The 21,759-nt window shown below is 33.0% G+C and overlaps 2 protein-coding genes across 2 annotated transcripts in view; one reads left to right on the top strand and one right to left on the bottom strand.

Moving 5' to 3' along the window:
• LOC123316372 (transmembrane 9 superfamily member 3) overlaps positions 1 to 4,717 on the top strand; it is a 33,207-nt gene extending 28,490 nt beyond the window's left edge. Inside the window, exon 9 of the mRNA XM_044902419.1 lies at positions 4,260 to 4,717. Within this exon, the coding sequence (XP_044758354.1) occupies positions 4,260 to 4,404 (145 nt within the window). The 3' untranslated portion in view covers positions 4,405 to 4,717. The remainder of the gene's footprint in view (positions 1 to 4,259) is intronic.
• A 4,002-nt stretch (positions 4,718 to 8,719) lies between these two features.
• Positions 8,720 to 18,929, bottom strand: LOC123308819 (zinc finger protein 69 homolog). Its single transcript, XM_044891678.1, has 5 exons — positions 18,102 to 18,929; positions 17,792 to 18,007; positions 16,909 to 17,736; positions 11,591 to 11,835; positions 8,720 to 9,929 (listed from the first exon to the last, which is right to left on the bottom strand). The coding sequence occupies exons 1-5, from the start codon at positions 18,799 to 18,801 to the stop codon at positions 9,657 to 9,659; spliced, it is 2,262 nt and encodes a 753-aa protein (XP_044747613.1). The 5' UTR covers positions 18,802 to 18,929; the 3' UTR covers positions 8,720 to 9,656.
• Between the last annotated feature and the right edge of the window lie 2,830 nt (positions 18,930 to 21,759).

Here is a 21,759-nt window from a genome sequence, read left to right as displayed (position 1 = left end):
ATGATCCAGGGCCGTCGCTAGCCAAACTGGCGCCCTAGGCACAGCTCTAAATTGGCGCCCTAACAGAGAAATAAATTTTGACGAATTGCGTAAACTGAGTATGAAAAAATTGCATCTTTTCTAGAAAATTCAATCAGCAATGGAGATACATGATCAACAACAAAAATTAGCATGCTTTCGAATTATGTATAGTAGAAAAATCCAAAATTCTTTTAGTATTGATAAAAGGTGAATAATATATACAGGTTGTTAACAAATAATTTGCGAAATTTTGTAAGAGGTGATTCCTTTACATTGAGGGGGGTTTTTCAACTAATAAAGCTCTTTATTCGAAAAGTTTCAAGCTGTATGAGAAATAAATAAAAATACTCATCATTTTTTTCTTAAGTGTTGGTGAGTTTTGTGGGGATCTACCAATAAGAAGGCTACAATTGATATCAGAGCGATCACTAGTATGCTAGATTTTTCAATTTTATCCGTTTATGCTCAAACGTCGTATTTTATTTTTGTTATGGGAATATTGCTTTTACGGGCATTATTCAAAAGTCATAAAACATTTGCAATGAATCGTTTTCTTTTTAACACATATTTTCATATTGAGAAATTTTGAAAGGATCTAGATGAAAATGGAATAGTGTTTTCAAGTCTTACCCTTTTGAGAGAACATACAACAAAATTGAAAAAATATTCATAGGGAATGTTTTTATCGGTTAAACCCACAAAATGCCATTCTTTCCAGGTTGTAATTCCTTCCATTTATTTGGATCCTAATTCCTGAACCTATTCAGCTATCAGCTATGAGCAAATTATGAAAAAAAAAAACGACAGCGGAGTTATATTGGATTAGAATCAGTTATGTATTGAAAACATTCATATTAAATTCTGAAAAATCATCGAACTATATATTCTTTAAATCATAGAGTCCAAAAGTATTCCCTGAGTTGTGAAGGTATTACGAATAAGAAATATTGAATATAAGGTGCGTTCAAAAAAATTCGTCGTCAAGTAGGCTATGGAATTTTAAACGTTGATGTTCGGTGTCTGAACGTAGGTCTTTTCTTGAATTACTTCATCTACCCGAAATGTAAACAATGATGACATTAACCTATATATCGTAATTTTGTATGGAAAATGGAAAGGCACTTTCAAGGAAAAGATAATTTCGCCCAAAGTGCGAAAAGCATTTCTTCCATTGAGTCAGACCACAAGAATCCAAACAATCTGAGGTGGCTAGAAAAATTCTTGGTAAAAATTTCAACCGATGTCCACTATTTTCATACGTAAGAGACATGGACAGATCGTGGTATCATGTGTTTTTTCGTAAAAAGGTTCTAACTATTTCAGGATTATGCATAAAGCACAGTAAGATTCTCAATATGTTTATTAATTCTCTATAAATATTGAATTGATTTGGTCGTTACTGAAAACCTATCACTAACCTAAAGAACTGAATTTACATGAAAATAAATATTGGACAATTTATCAAAATTCAATTTAGCTATAATAAGGCATGATGCTTTCTCCTTATTCATAACGTTCTACTGTTAAAGTTCCATAAAAGAAAATAGGTCCCACATTTTGCCATTGACTGATGCATACCGAACTCCAATTTTATTTTGCATGCTACAATAGATAATCAATCTTTTCAATTTTCTGATAACATGTCAATCTTCATGAGAACAAACTGATGTCTTTCATTCAAAATCGTGTGGAATAAAATATGCGAACAGATACTCTAGCCACATGAGTTAAAACCCGAACAGAGGTTCGTGGAGCTTCTGTCTTCTGTGTCATCATATTTTCATTATTGCTGAATAACTCTGAGATTTCTTCTTTGGTCGACCACATCTTTTTTTCTTGAACATACCTGTTCCGTCAACGCATCGCAAAACAGTACTTTCGAAAGATTGATTCTTTCAGTAACATTGGGAATTTCGCTGGAAGTGCGGAAACATTAAAGAATATTTCCAGTCTCCTTCTGTTTTCTGCCCAATTTTGAAGTAAGATTCAATAATAAATGCTTTCTACACGTCCGTAAAAACCATCTTTATAATTTCCTGACAACAACAACAATCCAAAATGCTAACTTCTAACTTGACAGTTCGCCTGGAAAATAGTACAGCAAAAGCTGAGAATTACGTTCAGACACGAAATATCGACGTTGGAAATTCCATAGCCTACTTGACGACGAATTTTTTTGAACGCACGTTATAAGCATCATTATTGAAGATTTTCTATGAATATCTATCCTGTTACCCGGTGCCGAAATAATGCTCAAAAATATCGAGTTATAGAGCTCTTCAAATTGGTAACTTATTTTGTAAAAGCAATTAGCATAAATGATATAATTGATTTATTCAGGAATAAACTCTGAAACTTTCTTTTCGTAGGAATACTGAATATGAATATAAGATACTTTCTGAAGTCTTTCACACTCCACCCCGGAATCAACATTCTGAATTCTGATTGGAGAATTGAAAATGAAAATAATGTCCGAAATGTGAAAAAAGCCGCCCAAAAACCCAACACTATAGTCGGCCATATTTATCAAAGCGAAGCCGAAAAATTTCATAAGTTATAACATAAATAACTCTTAAAAAAAGGAAGTGGTCACTACACTGCAGAACATACAGGCTGTCATGGATATTTATGAAAAGAATGCGAATGCGGCACCTTTGATGGTTTTTTATTGCCCCTGCACATTGCGTTCACCAGTGGGTCCGCGCCTAGATAAATTTCTCGGTATTCCTCTTGTTACTCACTGAACTGCATTTATTTTAATTCGGTACATAAGTTGATTTTTTTCTTGTCTAAGCTCAAAATGCCGCCCCTGAATCTTAGCGCCCTAGGCGGCCGCCTACCCCCTACCGACAGCCCTGTAATGATCATACAAGTTATATTTTTTTATGAAATTGAAAATGGCGCAATAAGAATTTATTTTGATAGCTCTTTTGGTTGGGGTGGTATTTAAAGGTGATGCTCTTTTTTTTTAAGAAAAAGTGACAAAGATGGAAAAAAAATTAAAATGATTACTGAAATAGATCCTCAAACGACCCTAGATCATAAGTTATCTAAATTAACACAAAGCAATGGGAAAAAACTTATCTTGTGATGACTGACTCAACGATATGATTTCCTTTAGGATATTGGCCCATTAGATTTTTACGTGGAAATGAAAATGGAAACTTAGGTTCAGTGACGTAGCTTGCCTAAGAGGGGCCCTGTATCAAAATGTGTTGAGGGGCCCTAAGGATGGGTGAAGTAAAAATAAAAGTAGCAAGAAATGTTCGATTAGTATCGAAATGATTATATGTACTTATAATTAAAAGTTCTAACTCATACTTCGTGCTGGGAGCGAAATAATACACAAACAAATAACATACAAACAATATAAAATAATATACAAACAAATAATGTACAAACAACAAAAAATGATAAACAAACAAATAATTAACAAAAAATACCAAAAATTAAACATACGCTTTTCTAGCATTCATTTCAGCAAATCTATTTATCAAATCAGCCATAGCTGATGACGATTTCAGTTTTTTAAATTGTTCCCCCTCTATTGACAATAACGACATGTCTGACAGCCGTTCCTGTCCCATAGAAGTCCTCAGATAATTTTTTATGAGTTTTAATTTTGAAAAACTCCTTTCAGCGATTGCAGTTGTAACCGGAAGGGTCTAAAATAAAAGGCATGCAGTAATATCGTCCGGAAAACTGGATGCAAGGTTATTGAATTTTATCAGGACTAATTCTAAAAGTTCTTTGATGGCACGAATTTTCTGAATTTCAGATTTTAAGTATTTGTATCTATCTGAATAATCGATTCGGTGTAATGAACGGGATTTTGAAATGAATGGTTGTCTTAGCAGTTATTCTCAAAAATGCTATTGTAAAATCTGTAAGAGGTTTTGGATAACATTTTTAGGAATTTTTTGCTTACAGATATTCGGGGGCCCCTAAAGCCTGGGGGCCCCGTATCACTGATACCGCGGTAGCTACGCCCCTGCTTAGGTTTGCCGAATTTGTCTCCATTTTTAATAACTTTGACGATCTTATGAAATGGCCCATTTATGTATTTTGATAACCGCTTTGGGAGTGTTTTTTTGACGTGTTATCCAAGAGCATTTTTGTACAAAATAATGAATAACCAAGAAGAATTTTGTTACTTTACTCATTCTGCATATTATAACAACATTAACTTACTTTTTAACTCAAGTCTTCAATGAATTTTATTCATTTATTTATTTCAGGATGTATGGATTGTTCCAAACAGCGTTCTACTTTGGATACATGGCACTTTTCAGTGGTGCTCTAGGAATAATGTGCGGAACTGTTGGATACACCGGTGCCAGTATATTTGTGAGGAAGATTTATTCCACAGTTAAAATAGACTGAAAAGTGATCGAAATGCTACAACTGTATATAGTAATTTTTTGTTGATTGGTGAATTTTAATTCACGATTTTAGAATATATTAGAGGTATTCAAATCAATAATTTATGTTAATATGTTATTTTAATGCCAGTTAGGTTATTTTTTTATACAAAATATGAAGAAGTTCATAGTTTTTTTTTTGCGAATATTATATCATTGATTTATTCAAATTTGAATTTCTTATGTGTCTGCAATAAACTCGTATGAAAAGTTTATTCGTATTTTCAAACGTTGTAGTCAATTTCAATTTTGAATAAAATATATAAAATCCCAAAGTCAAAGATTTTTTCTGCATGAGTAGATGATTAAATCCTCTAATAATATCTTTTATTTCTTTAAGCAGAATGTGTCAAGATTATTGGCGAATCCAAAAATCTAGACGCCCTCTGCCGACTGAATTACGAAACTACTTTGTCAGTACTACAAAGTCAAAACAAGTTTTGTTCCTCATGTTTTTTCTTATCTCACGTTGTCCAACAAAGTATTATAATTATTATTTGGGGAAGTTATATTGGGATTATTGTCTGGGTTTCTGAATAGAAATATTGATTCCGAAAAAATATTGGAAAAGGTATTTATACCTTTCAACTGGCAGGAGTTAGGTTAAACGATTTTTCTTTGCGAGAGTTTTCTGCTAAATTCAATTGACGATTTAGAAATACAATTTCATAATTTTCATACTTCCAAATGAATGCTTTCTCTCATCTGTAGAACTTGTTCCATGAGCCGAATCATATTTATGTCTCTTGAGATTTCAGTATGAGGAATACCTCTATATCATAACATGGAATTGAAATACTTTAAATAAAAACTTCAGAAACTCAGTATATGCTACCTCAACATTATTAGCTAGTTTTAATTCAAGAAAGAATCTGTGAAATAATAGGATTTTGTGTCTAGGTACAATGGATCACCAATATCATCGCTCGATTTTATTCCACAATTCATTCCTTTCAAATGAAGTAGGTATTTCCAAAGAATGTTGATCTTTCTTTACGAAACTAAATCAATCAATTCACCTCCGATATTTCCGATTAATATCTTGATTTACTAGAAAAACTCTGTTAGGCCGTACAAATCTCGAAAAGAGTACTGACAAATGTCAAAGTTTGTTTTCATTTCGCAGCGCCCTCAGCGGTAATTGGAATCGCGAATAATAAAATGTCATGATATCTAGGCAGTCCATGGTAAAGGTAAATGAATAAGTTATTCCAGATAAGATACTAATTAGATGATTTTATTAAAACTCAAAATAAAAGTAAAAATAAAATAATAACAAATGAAATATGAAATCGAAAGTCAAATAAGTCAAACGTGCAAAATAAAACAATAAATCATTCATAAAACAACTGTAGGTATAACAAACTGACAAAAAGCTTACTGGATCTTCAAAATAAATTCACAGACCAATTGCTCCTTGCCATGCATATCATCGCACAAATTTATATCCTTTTGGAACAATCAGAAGCCTACAGATTACAAATACCTTAGTGGCACAATATATAAGAACAGTTAATGAATAGAGGAAATGATGTAAAACCAATTAAATAAGATAATGAAAAATGGGAGTTTCAAATGCGGAACAAACGAAAATCAAACCATCTAATAAAAAAATGACCAATGATGTAAAGCAAAATGAAACAAAGGAAGCCGAAGGAGAACTATAAATGGTTAAATGAGATCGAATAAAGCAGAATCAAGGGTCTGTTCTGTACCAGTGCTATTCAACGGATCCGCAATCTGGCATTAACCCAGAACCAAAGATTTATAGTTAGGTTGGGTTACCTAAGCTAACTCTATAATCTTTTCCCAGAACAATCATATGAATTCAATGTATCTTTGTTCTAGATGGTATTGCAACGAGCTCTTGTTTCTAAAAGAAAATTCTATATTATTTCTGTTCAGTAAATTTATCTCAGGGAAAGGGAATGTTGTCATTTGCCAGGGGTATGAGAAATCTCCTCACAGTGGCGTAGCTTGCCTTAGAGGGGCCCTGTATCAAAATGTGTTGAGGAGCCCTAAGGAAGGGTGTACTAAAATAAGAGTAGCAAAAAATGTTCGATATCTATGAAATGATTATATGTATAATTAAAAGTTCTAACTCATACTTGGTGCTGGGAGCGGAATAATATACAAACAATATAAGATAATATACAAATAATATAAAATAATCTAACAAACAACATAAAATGATAAACAAACAAATAATAAACAAACAATACAAAATATTAAAGATACACTTTTCTAGCCTTTATTTCAGTAAATCTATTTATCAAATCAGCCATAGCTGATGACGATTTCAGTTTTTTATGTTGTTCTGAATTTCTGATTTTAAGCATATTTTCAGAGAAATTAGTTGTTCAGATAAATCAACTGAAATATCCATACTGTATTTAGCAATGGTACGATTCACACGCAGCAGAGTTGTTCACGTGTGAATCGTACCATTGGAATTCTTGGTCCGCTAAATCGCGGGGAGAAATTCTCGCGGCGAGCTTGCTGAGAAAAATCGCCCGTGTGCACCGGTTGGGAAATCTTATCTGCATATTTAGCAGGAGTAAATGATTGTGGCATGTTGAAATACGCAGATTATTCATTTCATATTCACTGTTGTGGACTGTGATGGCTCTTAACGAATTTGATTTAAATTGGAGCGAAATTACCATAATGTTCTTTTTTAGAAATTTTTATAAGAAAACCTAAGGTGTGCCAATAAGAATAAAAACACCTGAGTAATGACACATTATAGTAGAATCGGAAACAAGTAGCGAATGATTGAAAACTTGAAAACGGAATATACGGGGTGTTTTTTCAACCTGCAAAATTAATCTGCAATTAACACAATTTCCAAACTGTATTTTTGAAAAAGTGTTGGAATTATTGAAAGTACACAATCACATTGTTCTACACTCAAAATTTCATCAAAATTGATCACGCCATACCAAAGTTATGAATAAAAGAAAAATCGGTCGAATCGGAAAAATCACACTGTAGACTCTTAATTAAGGCCCCAATCCATAAACATAACATTATTGTTTCGAGAATGTCTTGACTACCGTTTGAATTCATCCTAATATAAGAACTAATGAAGAGCGGATGATGTTCATTTAAGCAAAAAAACTTGAAAGTGATGGAGAAAGATTTCAGTCATTTTATAGGATGACAAAGGAAACTATCAATACAGGGTGATTCCGGAGGAGACCGTCAGATTATTAGGTGAAGTTTACGGTAGTCAAGACATTTTCGAAACAATATTTGTTTATGATTTGGGGCCTCAGAATCTACAATGTGATTTGTCCGATTCGACTGATTTTCCTTTTATTCACTACTTTTTATTATGGCGTGATCAATTTTGGATGAAATTTTCAGTGTAGATCAATATGAAGTTCAACAAAAAAAATTGTTTTTTCTATTTTATTTTTCCTGTACATTAATCTAAAGCATTGAGTATTATAAATAAATAAATCTGAAAAAGTTTCATACTCAATGGCTTAAAACACGAAACTTGGTAATTATCATATGTCAATAATAAAATTACACATTACACTTTTTTTGGATGAAAATTTTATTCCTTTTAAAAAAACATGGTTGAAAAGCCAAATTCATTTTTTTTGACAACTTACGCATTTACGAGAAAACATAAATGTATTGCAAGCTCGCATTTTATTGAACAACAGCTTAACAAATTATAATTCTACCAGGCTATTAATTTTTACAACAAAAACAATAGGGAACAGTGTCTTTATATTTTAATATATAGGGAAAATAAAGAAAAACAATTTTTTGTGTTAATCTTTGGAAGGGTGGAACTTTTCCAGGGCTTCCCCTGGTTTTGTAGTTTTAAAAAAAATTTTATGCCAAATACCCATCTTAATTTTCACCACAGAATCACCCCTTTTATTTTTTCTGTGTTATTCGGATATTATATACTAAATCAGAAAAAAAAAGATGTAGCGGATTGAAAAAACTCTTCGACATCACCATTTCAAAGAGCCAAAAAACGAATTTTCACTTACTACTTGAAAATAAAATGAGATGCGATTTTGGTCATTATCCATCTTTTCAAAATCGAGGTAGAAACGTGCCATCCATTTTTCCCTTACTCTTGAAATGACAGAGCTGCCATGTAATCCCAAAACAATAATACTGACAATTTTATTCAGGGGCAAAAAGTAATTTATCTCTAATATGCACCTCAGTTTTCGAGCAGTAGATCTGTTTCTACCCCTTCCTGAATACTGCTCCACATTTTTATGTTAACAAAATGAAAAACCCAATTTGAGGCAAGATTTATTCTATTCTGATTATATTACATAACTACACCAAAATCAACATTACAGAAAATGTTTAAAGCTGAAAAAAAATTTCTTCAAGGCACAAATTCATCAAAAGGCACGTTTAGATTCATATATTCAACTAGGTTTCAACCTGTTGTATATAGCCAGAATTATGAAGTCTCAATAAATGGATATATTGTGTTCACATAAATATTCTAAATTCACTCGTTAAATGCTCCCGAACCCACTTCTATGTAAGTATACGAATATCGTTTGTTGATAATCCCTAAAATTATGAACAAAAAATTACATTAAATAAAAAAACTCATGATTAGATTTTTTCCAATTGAATATTATTGAGCTTTCAATACAAGAGTAGCAATTAGGGTGAAACAGTTTCCTGACTAAGTGAAAGCAAAAATCCCCTCAAAAAATTTATACGTTTTTTTGTATTTTTTATTCATAGAAAAATCAACAGTTATGTACAATTTCTTCACAAATAAAATCTCAATATAGTGCCAAATTCTTACATGTCAATTAAGTTTCAATATTTTGGCATCAAATTGTATATTAGTCTCATCATTAAAAATTTCAGTTCTCCGTTATGCAGGAAAATATAATATGAAAAAAAAAAAAAAAATCTGTGAACTACCAATTAGACTTTGATAAAGGAAGTTAATTTGTAAAACAATAAACCATTATGATTTCAATACTTTCATTCAAGATAATATATGAATTACATAAAAAAAACTTTATATATAATTGATTCACATAAATGGATTTAAAATGAAAAGATTCCTCCTTGAATTATAAAAAGAAGGCAAATGTTAAAGATAAAATTCTTGTAGAAGACCTTCTCAAACATAATACTTCACTACATCTAATATATACACAGCACCTTCATTCAATTCAGGTTAGAAACACAATCACACTCAACTTAGTCAGCAGATGTACTAGCAATAGCTTCATTGTTGCTTGTTTCACTTTCTGCATCTTTCTCTTCACCATGATGCTTCTTAAAATGTAGCTTGAGTTGACTATTTCTGATGAAAGTTCTTGAGCAAACAGAACATCGGAAGGGTTTCACGATAGAATGGGTTAGCACATGTCTGTTGAGAACATCGTTTCGGCCAAACTTCTTCTGGCAAATAACACACTCAAAGTTTTTCTCCTGGGTATGGGTGTACAAATGCTTGTTTAGATTGTATGGCTGTAAAAAACAAAGTTGCTTTTCTAGATAATACCAATATTGAATATACACGTCAGACTTCTCATTAGTTTATTCAAATGCGGGATCACTGATAAAGTAGTGAAGCAATGAAGATTAGAGGAGCTTTCAGTCAGGAGCAGTCAAGGCATGACGAACCGGAGAATTATTGAAAATCGCGTACTGGAACATTCAAAATTAGAAATGGCGCACTCCTAGATGCCCGGAAAGCTAAAGGTTAAATATTCATATAATTATAAAACAGCTGAAATGCTGAATTATCTTATACCCGGTTTACATACAGCTTAAGGAAAATTTCGATTGGACAAACGTGAATCTACTATGGCAAAAAATATTCATCACCATTTAAGAATGGCCAACGAAGAATTTTTATGATTGAACAATTTTTCATCCCCACTTGCGAATGGAGTCTGGACAGATGCAAATGAATTTTTCAAGTACAAACACGAACCTTTCGATAGACAAACGACCCTGAAATTTTAGTTTCAACATTTGCACTTGGAGGTACAAACTTCACACTTTCCAAAATGTTCCAAGATTGATTCCTATGGTTCTGTGGGCAAGCGAATGAAATAATTGAGTGGAAAAAACTGAACTAACGTTGGACAAACGATACTTCTGCAATTAAGGTGTGCTGTTTAGAAAATGCACCCACAAACCTCCTTTTTTTTCATATCTCCCAGACAGTGCCTGGATAAATGAAAAAAAAAAAAAAAAGATGGACAAACATGTACCTACGATGGACAAACGACGATATTTTGATTGAAAAATTTTCATTTGAGGTGCCAACTTCCAACTTCCAAAATTTTCCAAAGATTGATTTCTATGGTTCTGTGGGTCGACGAGTGGAATAATTGGGTTACACAAACGATCTATCTATACCATTGAAAATATACTTTTGCAATTTGTGTGTGATGTTTAGAAAATGCACCCAAAACATTTCCTTCCATATCTACCAAGCAGTGCATGGACAAATAAAAAAAAAAAAAAGGATAGATGGACAAACATGGACCTACGACCATGGAAAAACAATCTTTATCGTTGAAAATATGCTTCCGCAATTTGTGTGTGTTGTTCAGAAAACGCACCAAATAAACTTCTCTTTCCTAATCTATGGCAATATGGTGCAATATGATGCAAATGAAAAAAAGTGGACAAATATGGATCTATTTACAATGGACTAACGACCCTGAAATTTTGGTTTCAAAATTTTCATTCGGGGGTTCCAATTTCACACTGCAAAATTTTCAAAGATTATTTTCTATGGTTCTGTGAGTGGACAAATGAAGTAATTGGGTGGACAAAACTGGACTAAGGTTAGATCTATAGGCACCATTTAAATACATTTTCGCATTTTAGGTGTGTTGTTCAGAAAGTGCACCGAAAAAACTTGAAAAAAAGTGGACAAATACAGACCTGCGACCCTGTAATTATGGTTTCAAAATTTGTATTTGGGGGTGCTAACTTAACGATAAATTCTTAAAAGAAGTGCAGAATTCTGAAAAAAAGATACTAGAGGTAACCATGCTCAAAATCTATGTACAAATCGAAGAGTCACCTTGAGGTTAGTCCAAATCAAGGATTCGCCCCGTTGTATCCGAGTGACCATAATGAAAAATTTCAATTTATTGAGTAATAATTACCTGCTGAAATCTTTTATTGCATATGTTGCAGACTGACGGCTTCTCCCCGGTATGAACTCTTGTATGACGCTCCAGGTCACAAATTTTTTTGAACTCTTTTCCACATTCTTCGCACTTGAAGACCTTAGAAGGTGGTTTAGATGGTGGGGGTACCTTCTTCAAAACATGTACAAGTTGGTGCTTATCCAGTTGGAATGATGTCCAGAATGTAGCGTCGCATTTTTTACAGGAAAACGGCATTTTTCCTGCAAAACAATATATACATTTATGAAGCTATTGGGTTTAATAGTTAGAATATAATATACAGGGTGTCTGTAAACAAATGCGAAGTATTTAGGGAGATGATTGCTCGATAAAAATAAGCAGGGGTAGTCCCTATAAATTTTATTCGAAATCGTCCTCCCTTCCAAGATACAGCCTTTGGATTTTTGGAAGGCGATGACGAGTTGACAGCTTTTCATTTTTTTACGGGTTCTAAGAAACAGAGTCATAAAACTATACTTAATATGAAGCACTAAGTAGATGTTACTCACACAATTTTTTTAGATCTCATATCTTTATTAGTAGGGGTTGAAATTAACAACCCCTTATGATTTTCCTTCAAAAATGGATTTCGTGGGATAGATTTTCGAAAAATGAAATTTTCTTATGGTTTCTCATTCGATTCTGGAGAAATTTATTTTTCGAAAATCTATCCCACGAAAACAATTTTCTGGTCAAGTAGATACTAAAGAACCTGTATCATATCTCCTGGATTTGTTAATAAACCTACACAGAACACCATGAAGAATAGAGAAATACATACAAAAAAGCAGATATTTTCAATAAACGGTAATCGCATGATGGATTTGATAAAGCAAAGATATTGATGATAGAACCTGAAGTTTTCAGAAAAAGAATCAATCCATATCTATTTTATTTTACAAGGAAAACTCATTTCTAATCCGCTCAGTGGCAAGTTTCTGAAGAACGTGTATAATGAAAGGGCTGTATAGCGCCGGTGTCGAAAAAAATTCCTTGAGCATACGCATCAGTACCCAACAGTCGAATACAAATAGGTCGACAAAATTATTATTGCGAATTAATATGCACTAAAATGCGGTCGAAATAACAATTGGTGAACGTTACTGTGAGCAACGCACAAAAATAATATCTAAGGTATTCACTATCTTGTAGGAAAAATGCAGGTCAATTTTTATTCGGAAATAACGCTACTTTTCATTTATTGTAAAGTTTTTTAAATGGCAACCCAACTGTTTTTGCCGGAAATAAATAGACCTTTCATTTGTTCCTGAGGATGATTTAGTCATTGATGGGTTTTTTTCCAACCCTTTATTGTTCATGGGGATGAAATTATTAAACTCATAAATTTTTCAAGTAAGTTCATAATATAATATATCGAAACCAATGCAGAAAGGTGGCACAATTACTAGCTCCAAGAATGATAACTGTGTATATTCTTGGCTTAATGGAACAAAAAGCAAAAACATCTCAATTTATCTGCCGACGTTTCGTCAAATTTATTGGCATCTTCACAGGCTAAACTCAAACACAAGAGACAATGAAAAAGGAGATCAAAAACTGAATCAAACAAAAATGGAGCAACTACAATGACCAACAATTGAAACAAACAACAAAAAATTAATCGATCAGAACCACGAAATGAAGAAACTGAAATAATGGTCAGAAAAACTACAAAAAAAAATTATCTTACATACAATACCTCAAATTGATAGTTTTTCTGTACATCATTTCAGTTTTTTCATTTCTTGTTTCTTACCGATTCATTTTTTGTTGTTTGTTTCAATAGTTAATCAATTTTTGTTCGATTCAGTTTTTTGTTGCAGTGGTCAAGATAAATAAATATTTCATTTCCATAGACTGCAATATTGACTTCTTTCTCAAGTTCAGGTTCCATGTTTCATATCCATAAGTCAAAGTTGGTCTGTAGATGGATTTATACACTTTGAACTTTGTCGACTTTGATATTTCTCTCTTATTTATAATGCCTGGTATAGTCTGTTTGTCTTCTTTATTATATTGTCGATTTCATTGACCCGTCCCCCGTGTTGCTCAAAAATAACTCCTAGATATTTATATATGTCTACCTTTATCGCTTTCTTCCTCTGTGTTCTATATTCTTCCATTATTGTAGCATTTCTCACTTGCAGACAGGTTTTCCAGATCTTTTTCTTTTCTGTACTTCTATCCTGATACTTTCAGACCACCGATTTTATCTCCTATACCTTGCAATTTTCCTATACACACAGTTTCATAGCGGACTGTATGAGCGCTTCCTTGAATGCTTGCCATAATTCTTCCAAGCTTCTGTCGTCATATGCTTCTCCACTTAGCTTTTCAATTAGGTTCTTATCCACTTCATATCTGAATTGATCAGCAACTTCCTCCTCTCTCAGTTTGTAGTACTTGATTGTCTCCTAATTTCACGGGCGTAGCCAGGGGGGGGGTTTGGGGGTTCAAACCCCCCCCGAAATAATATAGGTATACATAATATCATTTTCAAAAAGTCTCACTTTATATGTCAAAATCAGAAAAATTTCATTTAAAACCCCCCCCGAAACTCAACCCTGGCTACGCCCATGCCCAATTTACTTTCTTCTTCAATCCCTTTCCCGAAAATTTTCCATTCAACTTCCTTTTACTTTTTGCAACCAACGAATTGTGATCGCTCTATATTTCGAACCCCATGTATACTCTCACGTCTTGTATCTTCTTCTATCTTCTATCAGTACATATATACATAATCTATTATTGACCTTTCCCCCTCTTGACTTAACCTATCTTGTGTATGTCCTTATGTTCTAAGAAAGTATTCCCTATGATGAATCCGTGTATCTCGCAAAATTACAACAATCGCTCTCCATTACTATTCAACACATCTTCCCCATGTTCCCCGATACATCTTGTTTGCTAGTTACTTCTTTTTCCTACCATCAGCAATATAGATCGTTCCTTTAGCCCCCTCCACTACCTAATTTAATTCATTCCAGAAATTATCCTTTTCCTCCTTCTCATCGCCTTCGTTTGGTCCATAAACACCTATGATCATCTCCACCACCCCTGATCTGATATAGGGGTGTCATAAAACTTCGAGCTGGACGGAAAAGTTCATTCAGGTCATCCAAAGTAGACCTCTTATATTCAATAAAGGCTATACTCTATCGGTAATAATTGAAAAACTTTTTGGGGTATTTTCTTAAATCCGAATACACTTTATGAAACGCTAGGAAATGATTAGGTGTACCCAATATTTCCTCTTTTGTCGTATTTTCTTCCGCCTATGGAACTCAAAGGCGCACACCGTTGCTAACTCGTCGAAGTCCATATTGCAACTGAATAGTTGAATGTCGGCGTCCACCTGGAGACTAAACTATTCGGTTGCGTATGTGACCGAACTGCGCACTCGAACCGCCTGCAATCAAACTATTGCGCAACTATCGCGCATGCATGTCTGCGACAGGCCTAAATACAGTGGAACCTCGATACAACAAATCGGAAGGGAACAAGTGAAAATTCGTTATATCAAGCAATTTTTTAAACTGAGGTTTGTTATATCGAGGTGAGATTTGTCTAAACTTCTACTTATAAACAAGAACACATTTTTATCAAATCTATGTACATATTTTCTATTTAAGTAGTAACCAATGTGCTTGGGGGAATCCCGAACTTATTAGCTATGTGTAATTTTTTCATCTTAGGATTATTGTCAACATAATTTGATGTTTCGCTTTTCTACGACTGATAAAGAACATCGTTTACGTTTCGCAGCCATTTCAACTAGACGAGCCAATACTGTTTACCTTACTTGCCATCAAACAACTTTGACTGTGTCGAAGCCTGTCACGACTGAATCACATACTATGGGATTGAGGGTCATATTGGTGGGAACGTTATACAGAGGTTTTGAGTTGACTAAATTCGTTAATTAGAGGTATTTACACTTTTCTTTGAAAGTTGAAGAATCGTAATAAAGAGGTTGTTCGTAAAAATTGTTCGTAATGTAGAGGTATATTTTACATTGACTCTTATGGACAATTCAAAGGGATTAGGAACAAATTTGTTAAATCGAGGATTTACTTTTTCAAAATATTGTTAGAGTTCCAGCTATATTTCAATAAATGGTTATAAGCATTGTTTGACTTGAACAAATTAGATATTCAAAATATTTGAAAATCAAAGGGAATATTTCATTTCTAGGATATCCTAGCACAGGTCACGAATTTTCTCCATAGAAATGTTACAAGCTGTCTCCCCTGTTATGAAAATTCCAAGTCCCCACTTCAGTGGCACTTGTAGAGACAGAAGTAGCACTTCTTACATTTGTTGTTCTGTGCTGAATATTTGTTTTTAGATATTTTTCTACAGAAGTTATTTGGACTAATTAATATCTACTTCGTATTTTTTACCGGCGAGTTCAAACCATTGAGACCATTTTGGGCTAAAAATTCTGAAATTACAATGAAAGAGATCAACCCTCTCAGGGAACAACATGAAATTAATCCATTTATTCATAAAGCGACGTTTTGGCCAGTTTGTGGTCTCTGTCAAGCTGAGAACCAATAAAAACAAAATTTAGGAGTCACTTGTAACATACAACCACACATACAGATTTATGCCATAACAATATGTCAAACAACTAATTCCATATTAACAATCAAAAATATGAATATCAAAAACACTCAATGTATTCAATCAAAGGAAATGTCATTCCAGCATATAAAAAACAAAGAGAATGCGAAGCATAATACAAAGCTAAGTAGTTCTAAATATTTCTTTAAAATATTGTAGAAACAACATTGTTGATATTCTCGTCATTATTTGCCCATTCACTAGAAGGAACGACCAGTGTTTAGACAAAACCAGTATTCATCTACATTCACCTTTAGGAAAATTCTGAATTCTATTTCTACAATATTTTAAATTGAATTTAAATAAAACTTATTATTCTGACATGCATCATACTGCATTTTTTTTACCTTTGTGAGTCATGTTCTCTCTGTTAAGATATAAATTTTTATGTTCAAATGAGGTTTCCATTGTTTGAATACATACGTGTTCTTTGATCTTCATATTTTTATTCTTAATATGCAATTAGTTGTTTGATGCATTGTTTTACGCATGTAATGTGTGGTTGTATTTTACAAGTGATGCTAAATTTCATTTTATCATTATTATATAAGGAACAAAATATTCATAGATTGGTATCTGAAATTACAGTCATTTGGGCAAATCTATAACTTCTCTCTTTACATGTGTGCAGAAAACAGGAAGAAATTGACTTTATTGAACTGACTTACCTAATAACAATGTTTTCTTTCTTATAGATTTTAAAATGAGAGGCGGCAAGTTGTCCCTCTTAACTTTAATTATTTTAGCCTCTACTGGCTTTTGTATTTTGTTTGATGTTTTTAACTTTCCCCTCCTCTTACGTCTTTTTTTTGGTTGTGGTGAGGCGTTTGTGTCCTTTTCCAGCATATATTCAGCTTCTGCCATTTCATTCATCATTCCAAATGTATTGTCAGTTTTTTCATATTCTGAACATTCTTCCCTGTTTTTTGTTTCACTAAAATCACACTCCATTGAGGAAGATCTTTCTGATATTTGAGAATACTCGTCTTGATCTTCTATTTCTTGTTCATCATCTAGTAGAATAGATTCTTCCTCGGCCACTATAGAATCTTGAGGGTATTCCTCAACTGATTCATTTTCATCAATCAGTGAAAATATTTCTGAGTCCCCACCTTCTCTATGGGAGTACTCATCTTGATCCTCAATTCCTTGTTCAAAATCAATTAGAAAAGAATTTTCATTCACTTGGTCATCTTCTGTACATTCATTCCCTAATTCATTTTCCACCTGTTGGAATTTCTGAGAATCCTCACTTGTTATTTGGGAGTACTCATCTTGATCCTCGATTGGAATGTTGAAACTTTCGAGAATACTATCCTCTGATTCCTCACTGTACTCCTTCTTACATTCTATTTTTATGGACCTAGTGTATTTTCTCTTCACTCTATTTTGCTTAGTTTTAGTTTCTGTTTCAATAGCGTTAGTGAGTTTCCTCTTGACTTCTGCAATTTTGATCTGGATATCTTTTTCCTTATTGCGCTTTCGATGAGGTCTTGCTAAAAAAGACAATGATGAATAATAAAACGCAGAAGAATCATTCAGTTTATTTACTTCTGCTATCTGGATTTTCCAATTGTTTTTTTGTAGAAGTCGATGAAGAGCCATTAGAATCGGAAGAGTCCTCACATGAAACAGGCGTTTTTTTTCTTTTAGAGAAGGATTTCTTCTTATCATTCAGCATCAAAGAAGCAATAGGCTTAACATCTTCATCATCATATTCATCAATTTCTGATGGCAATTCAATCAGGTCCATATCCCCAACAAAACCTATCACATTCAAATATTAACTGATATAGGTGCCTTCTTTAGTTACTATAAGTAAGTAATTTATAAGATGCATTCAACACCAGATTACACTCACCTTCTTCTGTTTCCATATCATTAAACAAAATCTCATTTGGAATATGAATTTGATCCAGTGTATTCAAACCCACAACATTCGTATCAAGATTTGATAATTCATCATAATTATTGTTACTCTCTTCATCAACAGTATCTCCTTCCAAGGCAATATCATTTTCACATTTGAAAGGTCCTCCGTTCATCTTTTCCACTTCGTTGTCAAGGCAAATATTGACTACTTCTTCAAGTGTTAAATCCGGAGATTTAAGGAATTGTTCTTGCAGTTCTGAACTTCTTATTCCAGCTATGATTCTATCTCTGATAAGACGATTCTTCTGATTGCCGAAGTTGCAGAAACTCGCCATCACTAATAAATCGTCATAAAATTCACTAAAAAACTCGGAAGGCTGCTGGACCCTAGTGAAAAATTTAAAACTTTTATAAATTTCGTCGTGTTTAGATCTGCAGTGGTTTTCGAAAGCTTGAATAACTGAATCATAATCCTTTTTTTCTTCTGACGTTAAATTCAGATTCTCGAAGATTTCTAAGGCTTCTTCTCCTGCTATGTTCAGAAAAATATTCACTTTATTTTCGCTATCATTCTTCTCTAATCCTGAAGCTTTCATGTAAATATCGAATTGCTGTTTGAACTTATTCCAATTTTTGGAATCTCCCTGATAGCTCAGGGCATTCGGGATTTTGAACAATTGGTCGGCCATTTTGCTGTTACATTTCCAAAATTGATTATTTGGAAAACATAATTTCAATCTTATTATAACACAATGCACTTCTTAAATTTGAATAATTATTTATTCGTTCCATTAAGCAAATTGTAGCACTTCCTGCTGTCAATAGTGTCAATCTAATAGCAGTGTCAATTTTGACGCCTATCATAGAATACTGTAGAAGAATGTCAACAACATCGGAACTACACATTACCAACATACAATTCTTAACGACTTAAAAAACCTAAAAAGAGTATAATCGAAAGTTAATATCACATTCACGAAAGTAAAATCACCAGTATACTTTGCTTAAAAGATGCCAATATGGCGACAGAAACTAAGCGATGCGCCCCCTTCCGGCCGTACGAAGACCTCTAGATTATTGGTTAAGTGTTATACAGGGTGTACAAAGGTAGAACTGGCCAAAATGAAGTATTTCACCAAAAATCACCTACACAAAACTTTTAAAATGACGAAGTTGGAAAAATATTTCAATATATAGGTAGATCCTCATACGACCCTAGATCATTTGTTATCTGAATTATCGTAAAGCAATGAAAAAACTCATCTCGTGATAACTGACTCAACTATATAGCTTCGTTTAGAATATTGACCCGTTCAATTTTTGCGTGGGAATGAAAATGGAAACTAAAATTTTTCTCAATATTTAGTAACTTAATTTTATGAAATGGTTCATTTCTATACCAACTGCGCCAGAAAAATACTTAGAACCAAGTGTAAAAAATAGAACATTCCTTAAGTTTTATGAACTGCCATCAACAGCCTAATTAGCGAGAAGTGGTTCAAGGGAATATCATAAAAATTCTGGGATTCACGAGTTAATTTACTAAAAAGCATAGACATTAAAGTAATACAATAATTACATGAATAATTTTTTCCCGAGGATCTAACTATGCCCGACATAGTTTTTCGAAAAAATGTAAAATACCCCTAGCACAATTTTTTTCACGAAAACTCGATAACTGTTGCCTGGATTCCTTGAGAATGGCAAATTGTTGAAATTGTCTTCATATAGACTCTCTTATGGACCATATGGTTACATATAATACTGAAGGTATTGCAGTAAGAGGGTAGTATGCTGCATTCACTTTCATAAAAGCGTTCGGTTGGCAATGAAATAATTTTCTTTAGTTTTTGTAACTAGAACGGTGGCACTCAATGAAATGTTGTTTATGTCAAAACGACGTTGCCACCATAGACTAAATGAAGTGAATCTATGGTTGCTATAACTAATATTAATTAATATATCACAAAAATGCCGAAAGTGATTGGAAAAAGAGAGAAGACAGTGTATCAGGAAATGTTATTAAGATTTGAGGGCCGCTCATTCAAATAGTAACAAAGTAATCCAGATTTTCTAAAATCTTCAGAATATCAGACGGTATCGAACATACTTAATGTAAGTGAATATAAATTAAGTTTCATCTGAATCTAAAATACTCGTTCATATTTCAGCTGAATGTTTCCACAATACGAAAGTAATTCAGTGAAATGGATGACAAGAATTTACTTCTATTGGGAGACCCAAAAAATAGGGATTTTAGGACTTTACTTTGAGAAAAAACCTGCAACGGCAAATTTGCAATTATAATTTGAAAAATGAACAATTCAGTATTTACACAGAACTTAGTTATGCGAAAAATAATTTGGAATATAACGGGGGACGGAGTCACTTTTCAAAATTTTTAAAATCAATGGGTTATAAATACAAATATTATGTGAACGAAAGCATGTCGTTACAGCCAAAATTACCTTCTTGCGAAAATTTTTGCAATATCAATCTATGGGTGAAAATATCAGATTTGTGTCTTGTGGACAATGCTATGGTGCATTGCCCATTACAAGCCTATAAGCTTCTCAAAGGCAAAGGGAGTTCATAGGTTTGAAATTTCTCAACAAACTGATGAAGAATATACAGAAAATAGATACACTGAAACTTTTCAGCGAATTTTTTTTAAATTTATTTTTGAACGTAGAACCATTTGATATGGAAGAATTTTCTGGGTGAAAAACGCTTTTTTTGACACTAATTCATTTCTCTTCTTGTTCAACTTGAATTGTTTTGAAATAAAGATCTTTATTTATTAATATAAGGGACGCTGTCAAAGTTAATGAGTGGCCTGATAAGTTGGGCTCAGTCAAGGGCATAGTGTGCCTAGATAATTATGGTTCAAATAGTTATTATTATTGCAACATCTAAATATGAAACTTATCCGGTGTATCAGGACATAATATTGTACAATCTGCCTAACATTGATATGTTGCTCAATAAAATACCATTGAAAAAAAACATCAAATGTATCTTGCATAAAAACTCACTCCACTGAAAAAAGTTACAAAATATCCAATAATTCTTTACAGAGATCCATTCCCTAAAAGTGCATCAGATGCATTTCATTTTGGGGTTGATTTTTTTTTCATTAAAAAAATGCTGTAACCTTTAGCCAAAGAAAATAACCAACATTCAACCCTTATCAAAGAGCAGCATATTATTTGTCAATAATTTAATTTTCTTCCTTAGCAAAAATAAATATATTTAGAAACTGATCTCTTGTCCTTCCCATGAGAATAGGAGATGGGAATCCTTCACTTAGTTGGTATAAACGTTTATTATGTTGATCACAGATTTTCTAATTCATTTATTTCCTGAAGTAAATTCACATTGTGAGATATACGTAATTACTTAGATTTTTACGAGAACGGACAACATAACGCTGATTTGAAAATCAAAAATGTCATAACCTCAAGTTTTCGTAATATACAGTATGGAATGTATTAACTTTGCATGGCCAACCGAGTGCTTTTATGGAAGTGAATGGATTATATACATACATACTTTTTTCGGTAAAACTGGAAGTCACTCATCTATGTAAATATTTTAGTTGAATAAATCAGTGACCGAAACCCTTACGAACGAATTTTCAGCTAAAT

This window comes from Coccinella septempunctata, chromosome 1 (genome assembly GCF_907165205.1).
Source record: "Coccinella septempunctata chromosome 1, icCocSept1.1, whole genome shotgun sequence".
Lineage (NCBI taxonomy): Eukaryota > Metazoa > Arthropoda > Insecta > Coleoptera > Coccinellidae > Coccinella > Coccinella septempunctata.
Note: the sequence above shows the minus strand (reverse complement) of the source record. Positions and strands in the feature narration are given on the sequence as shown.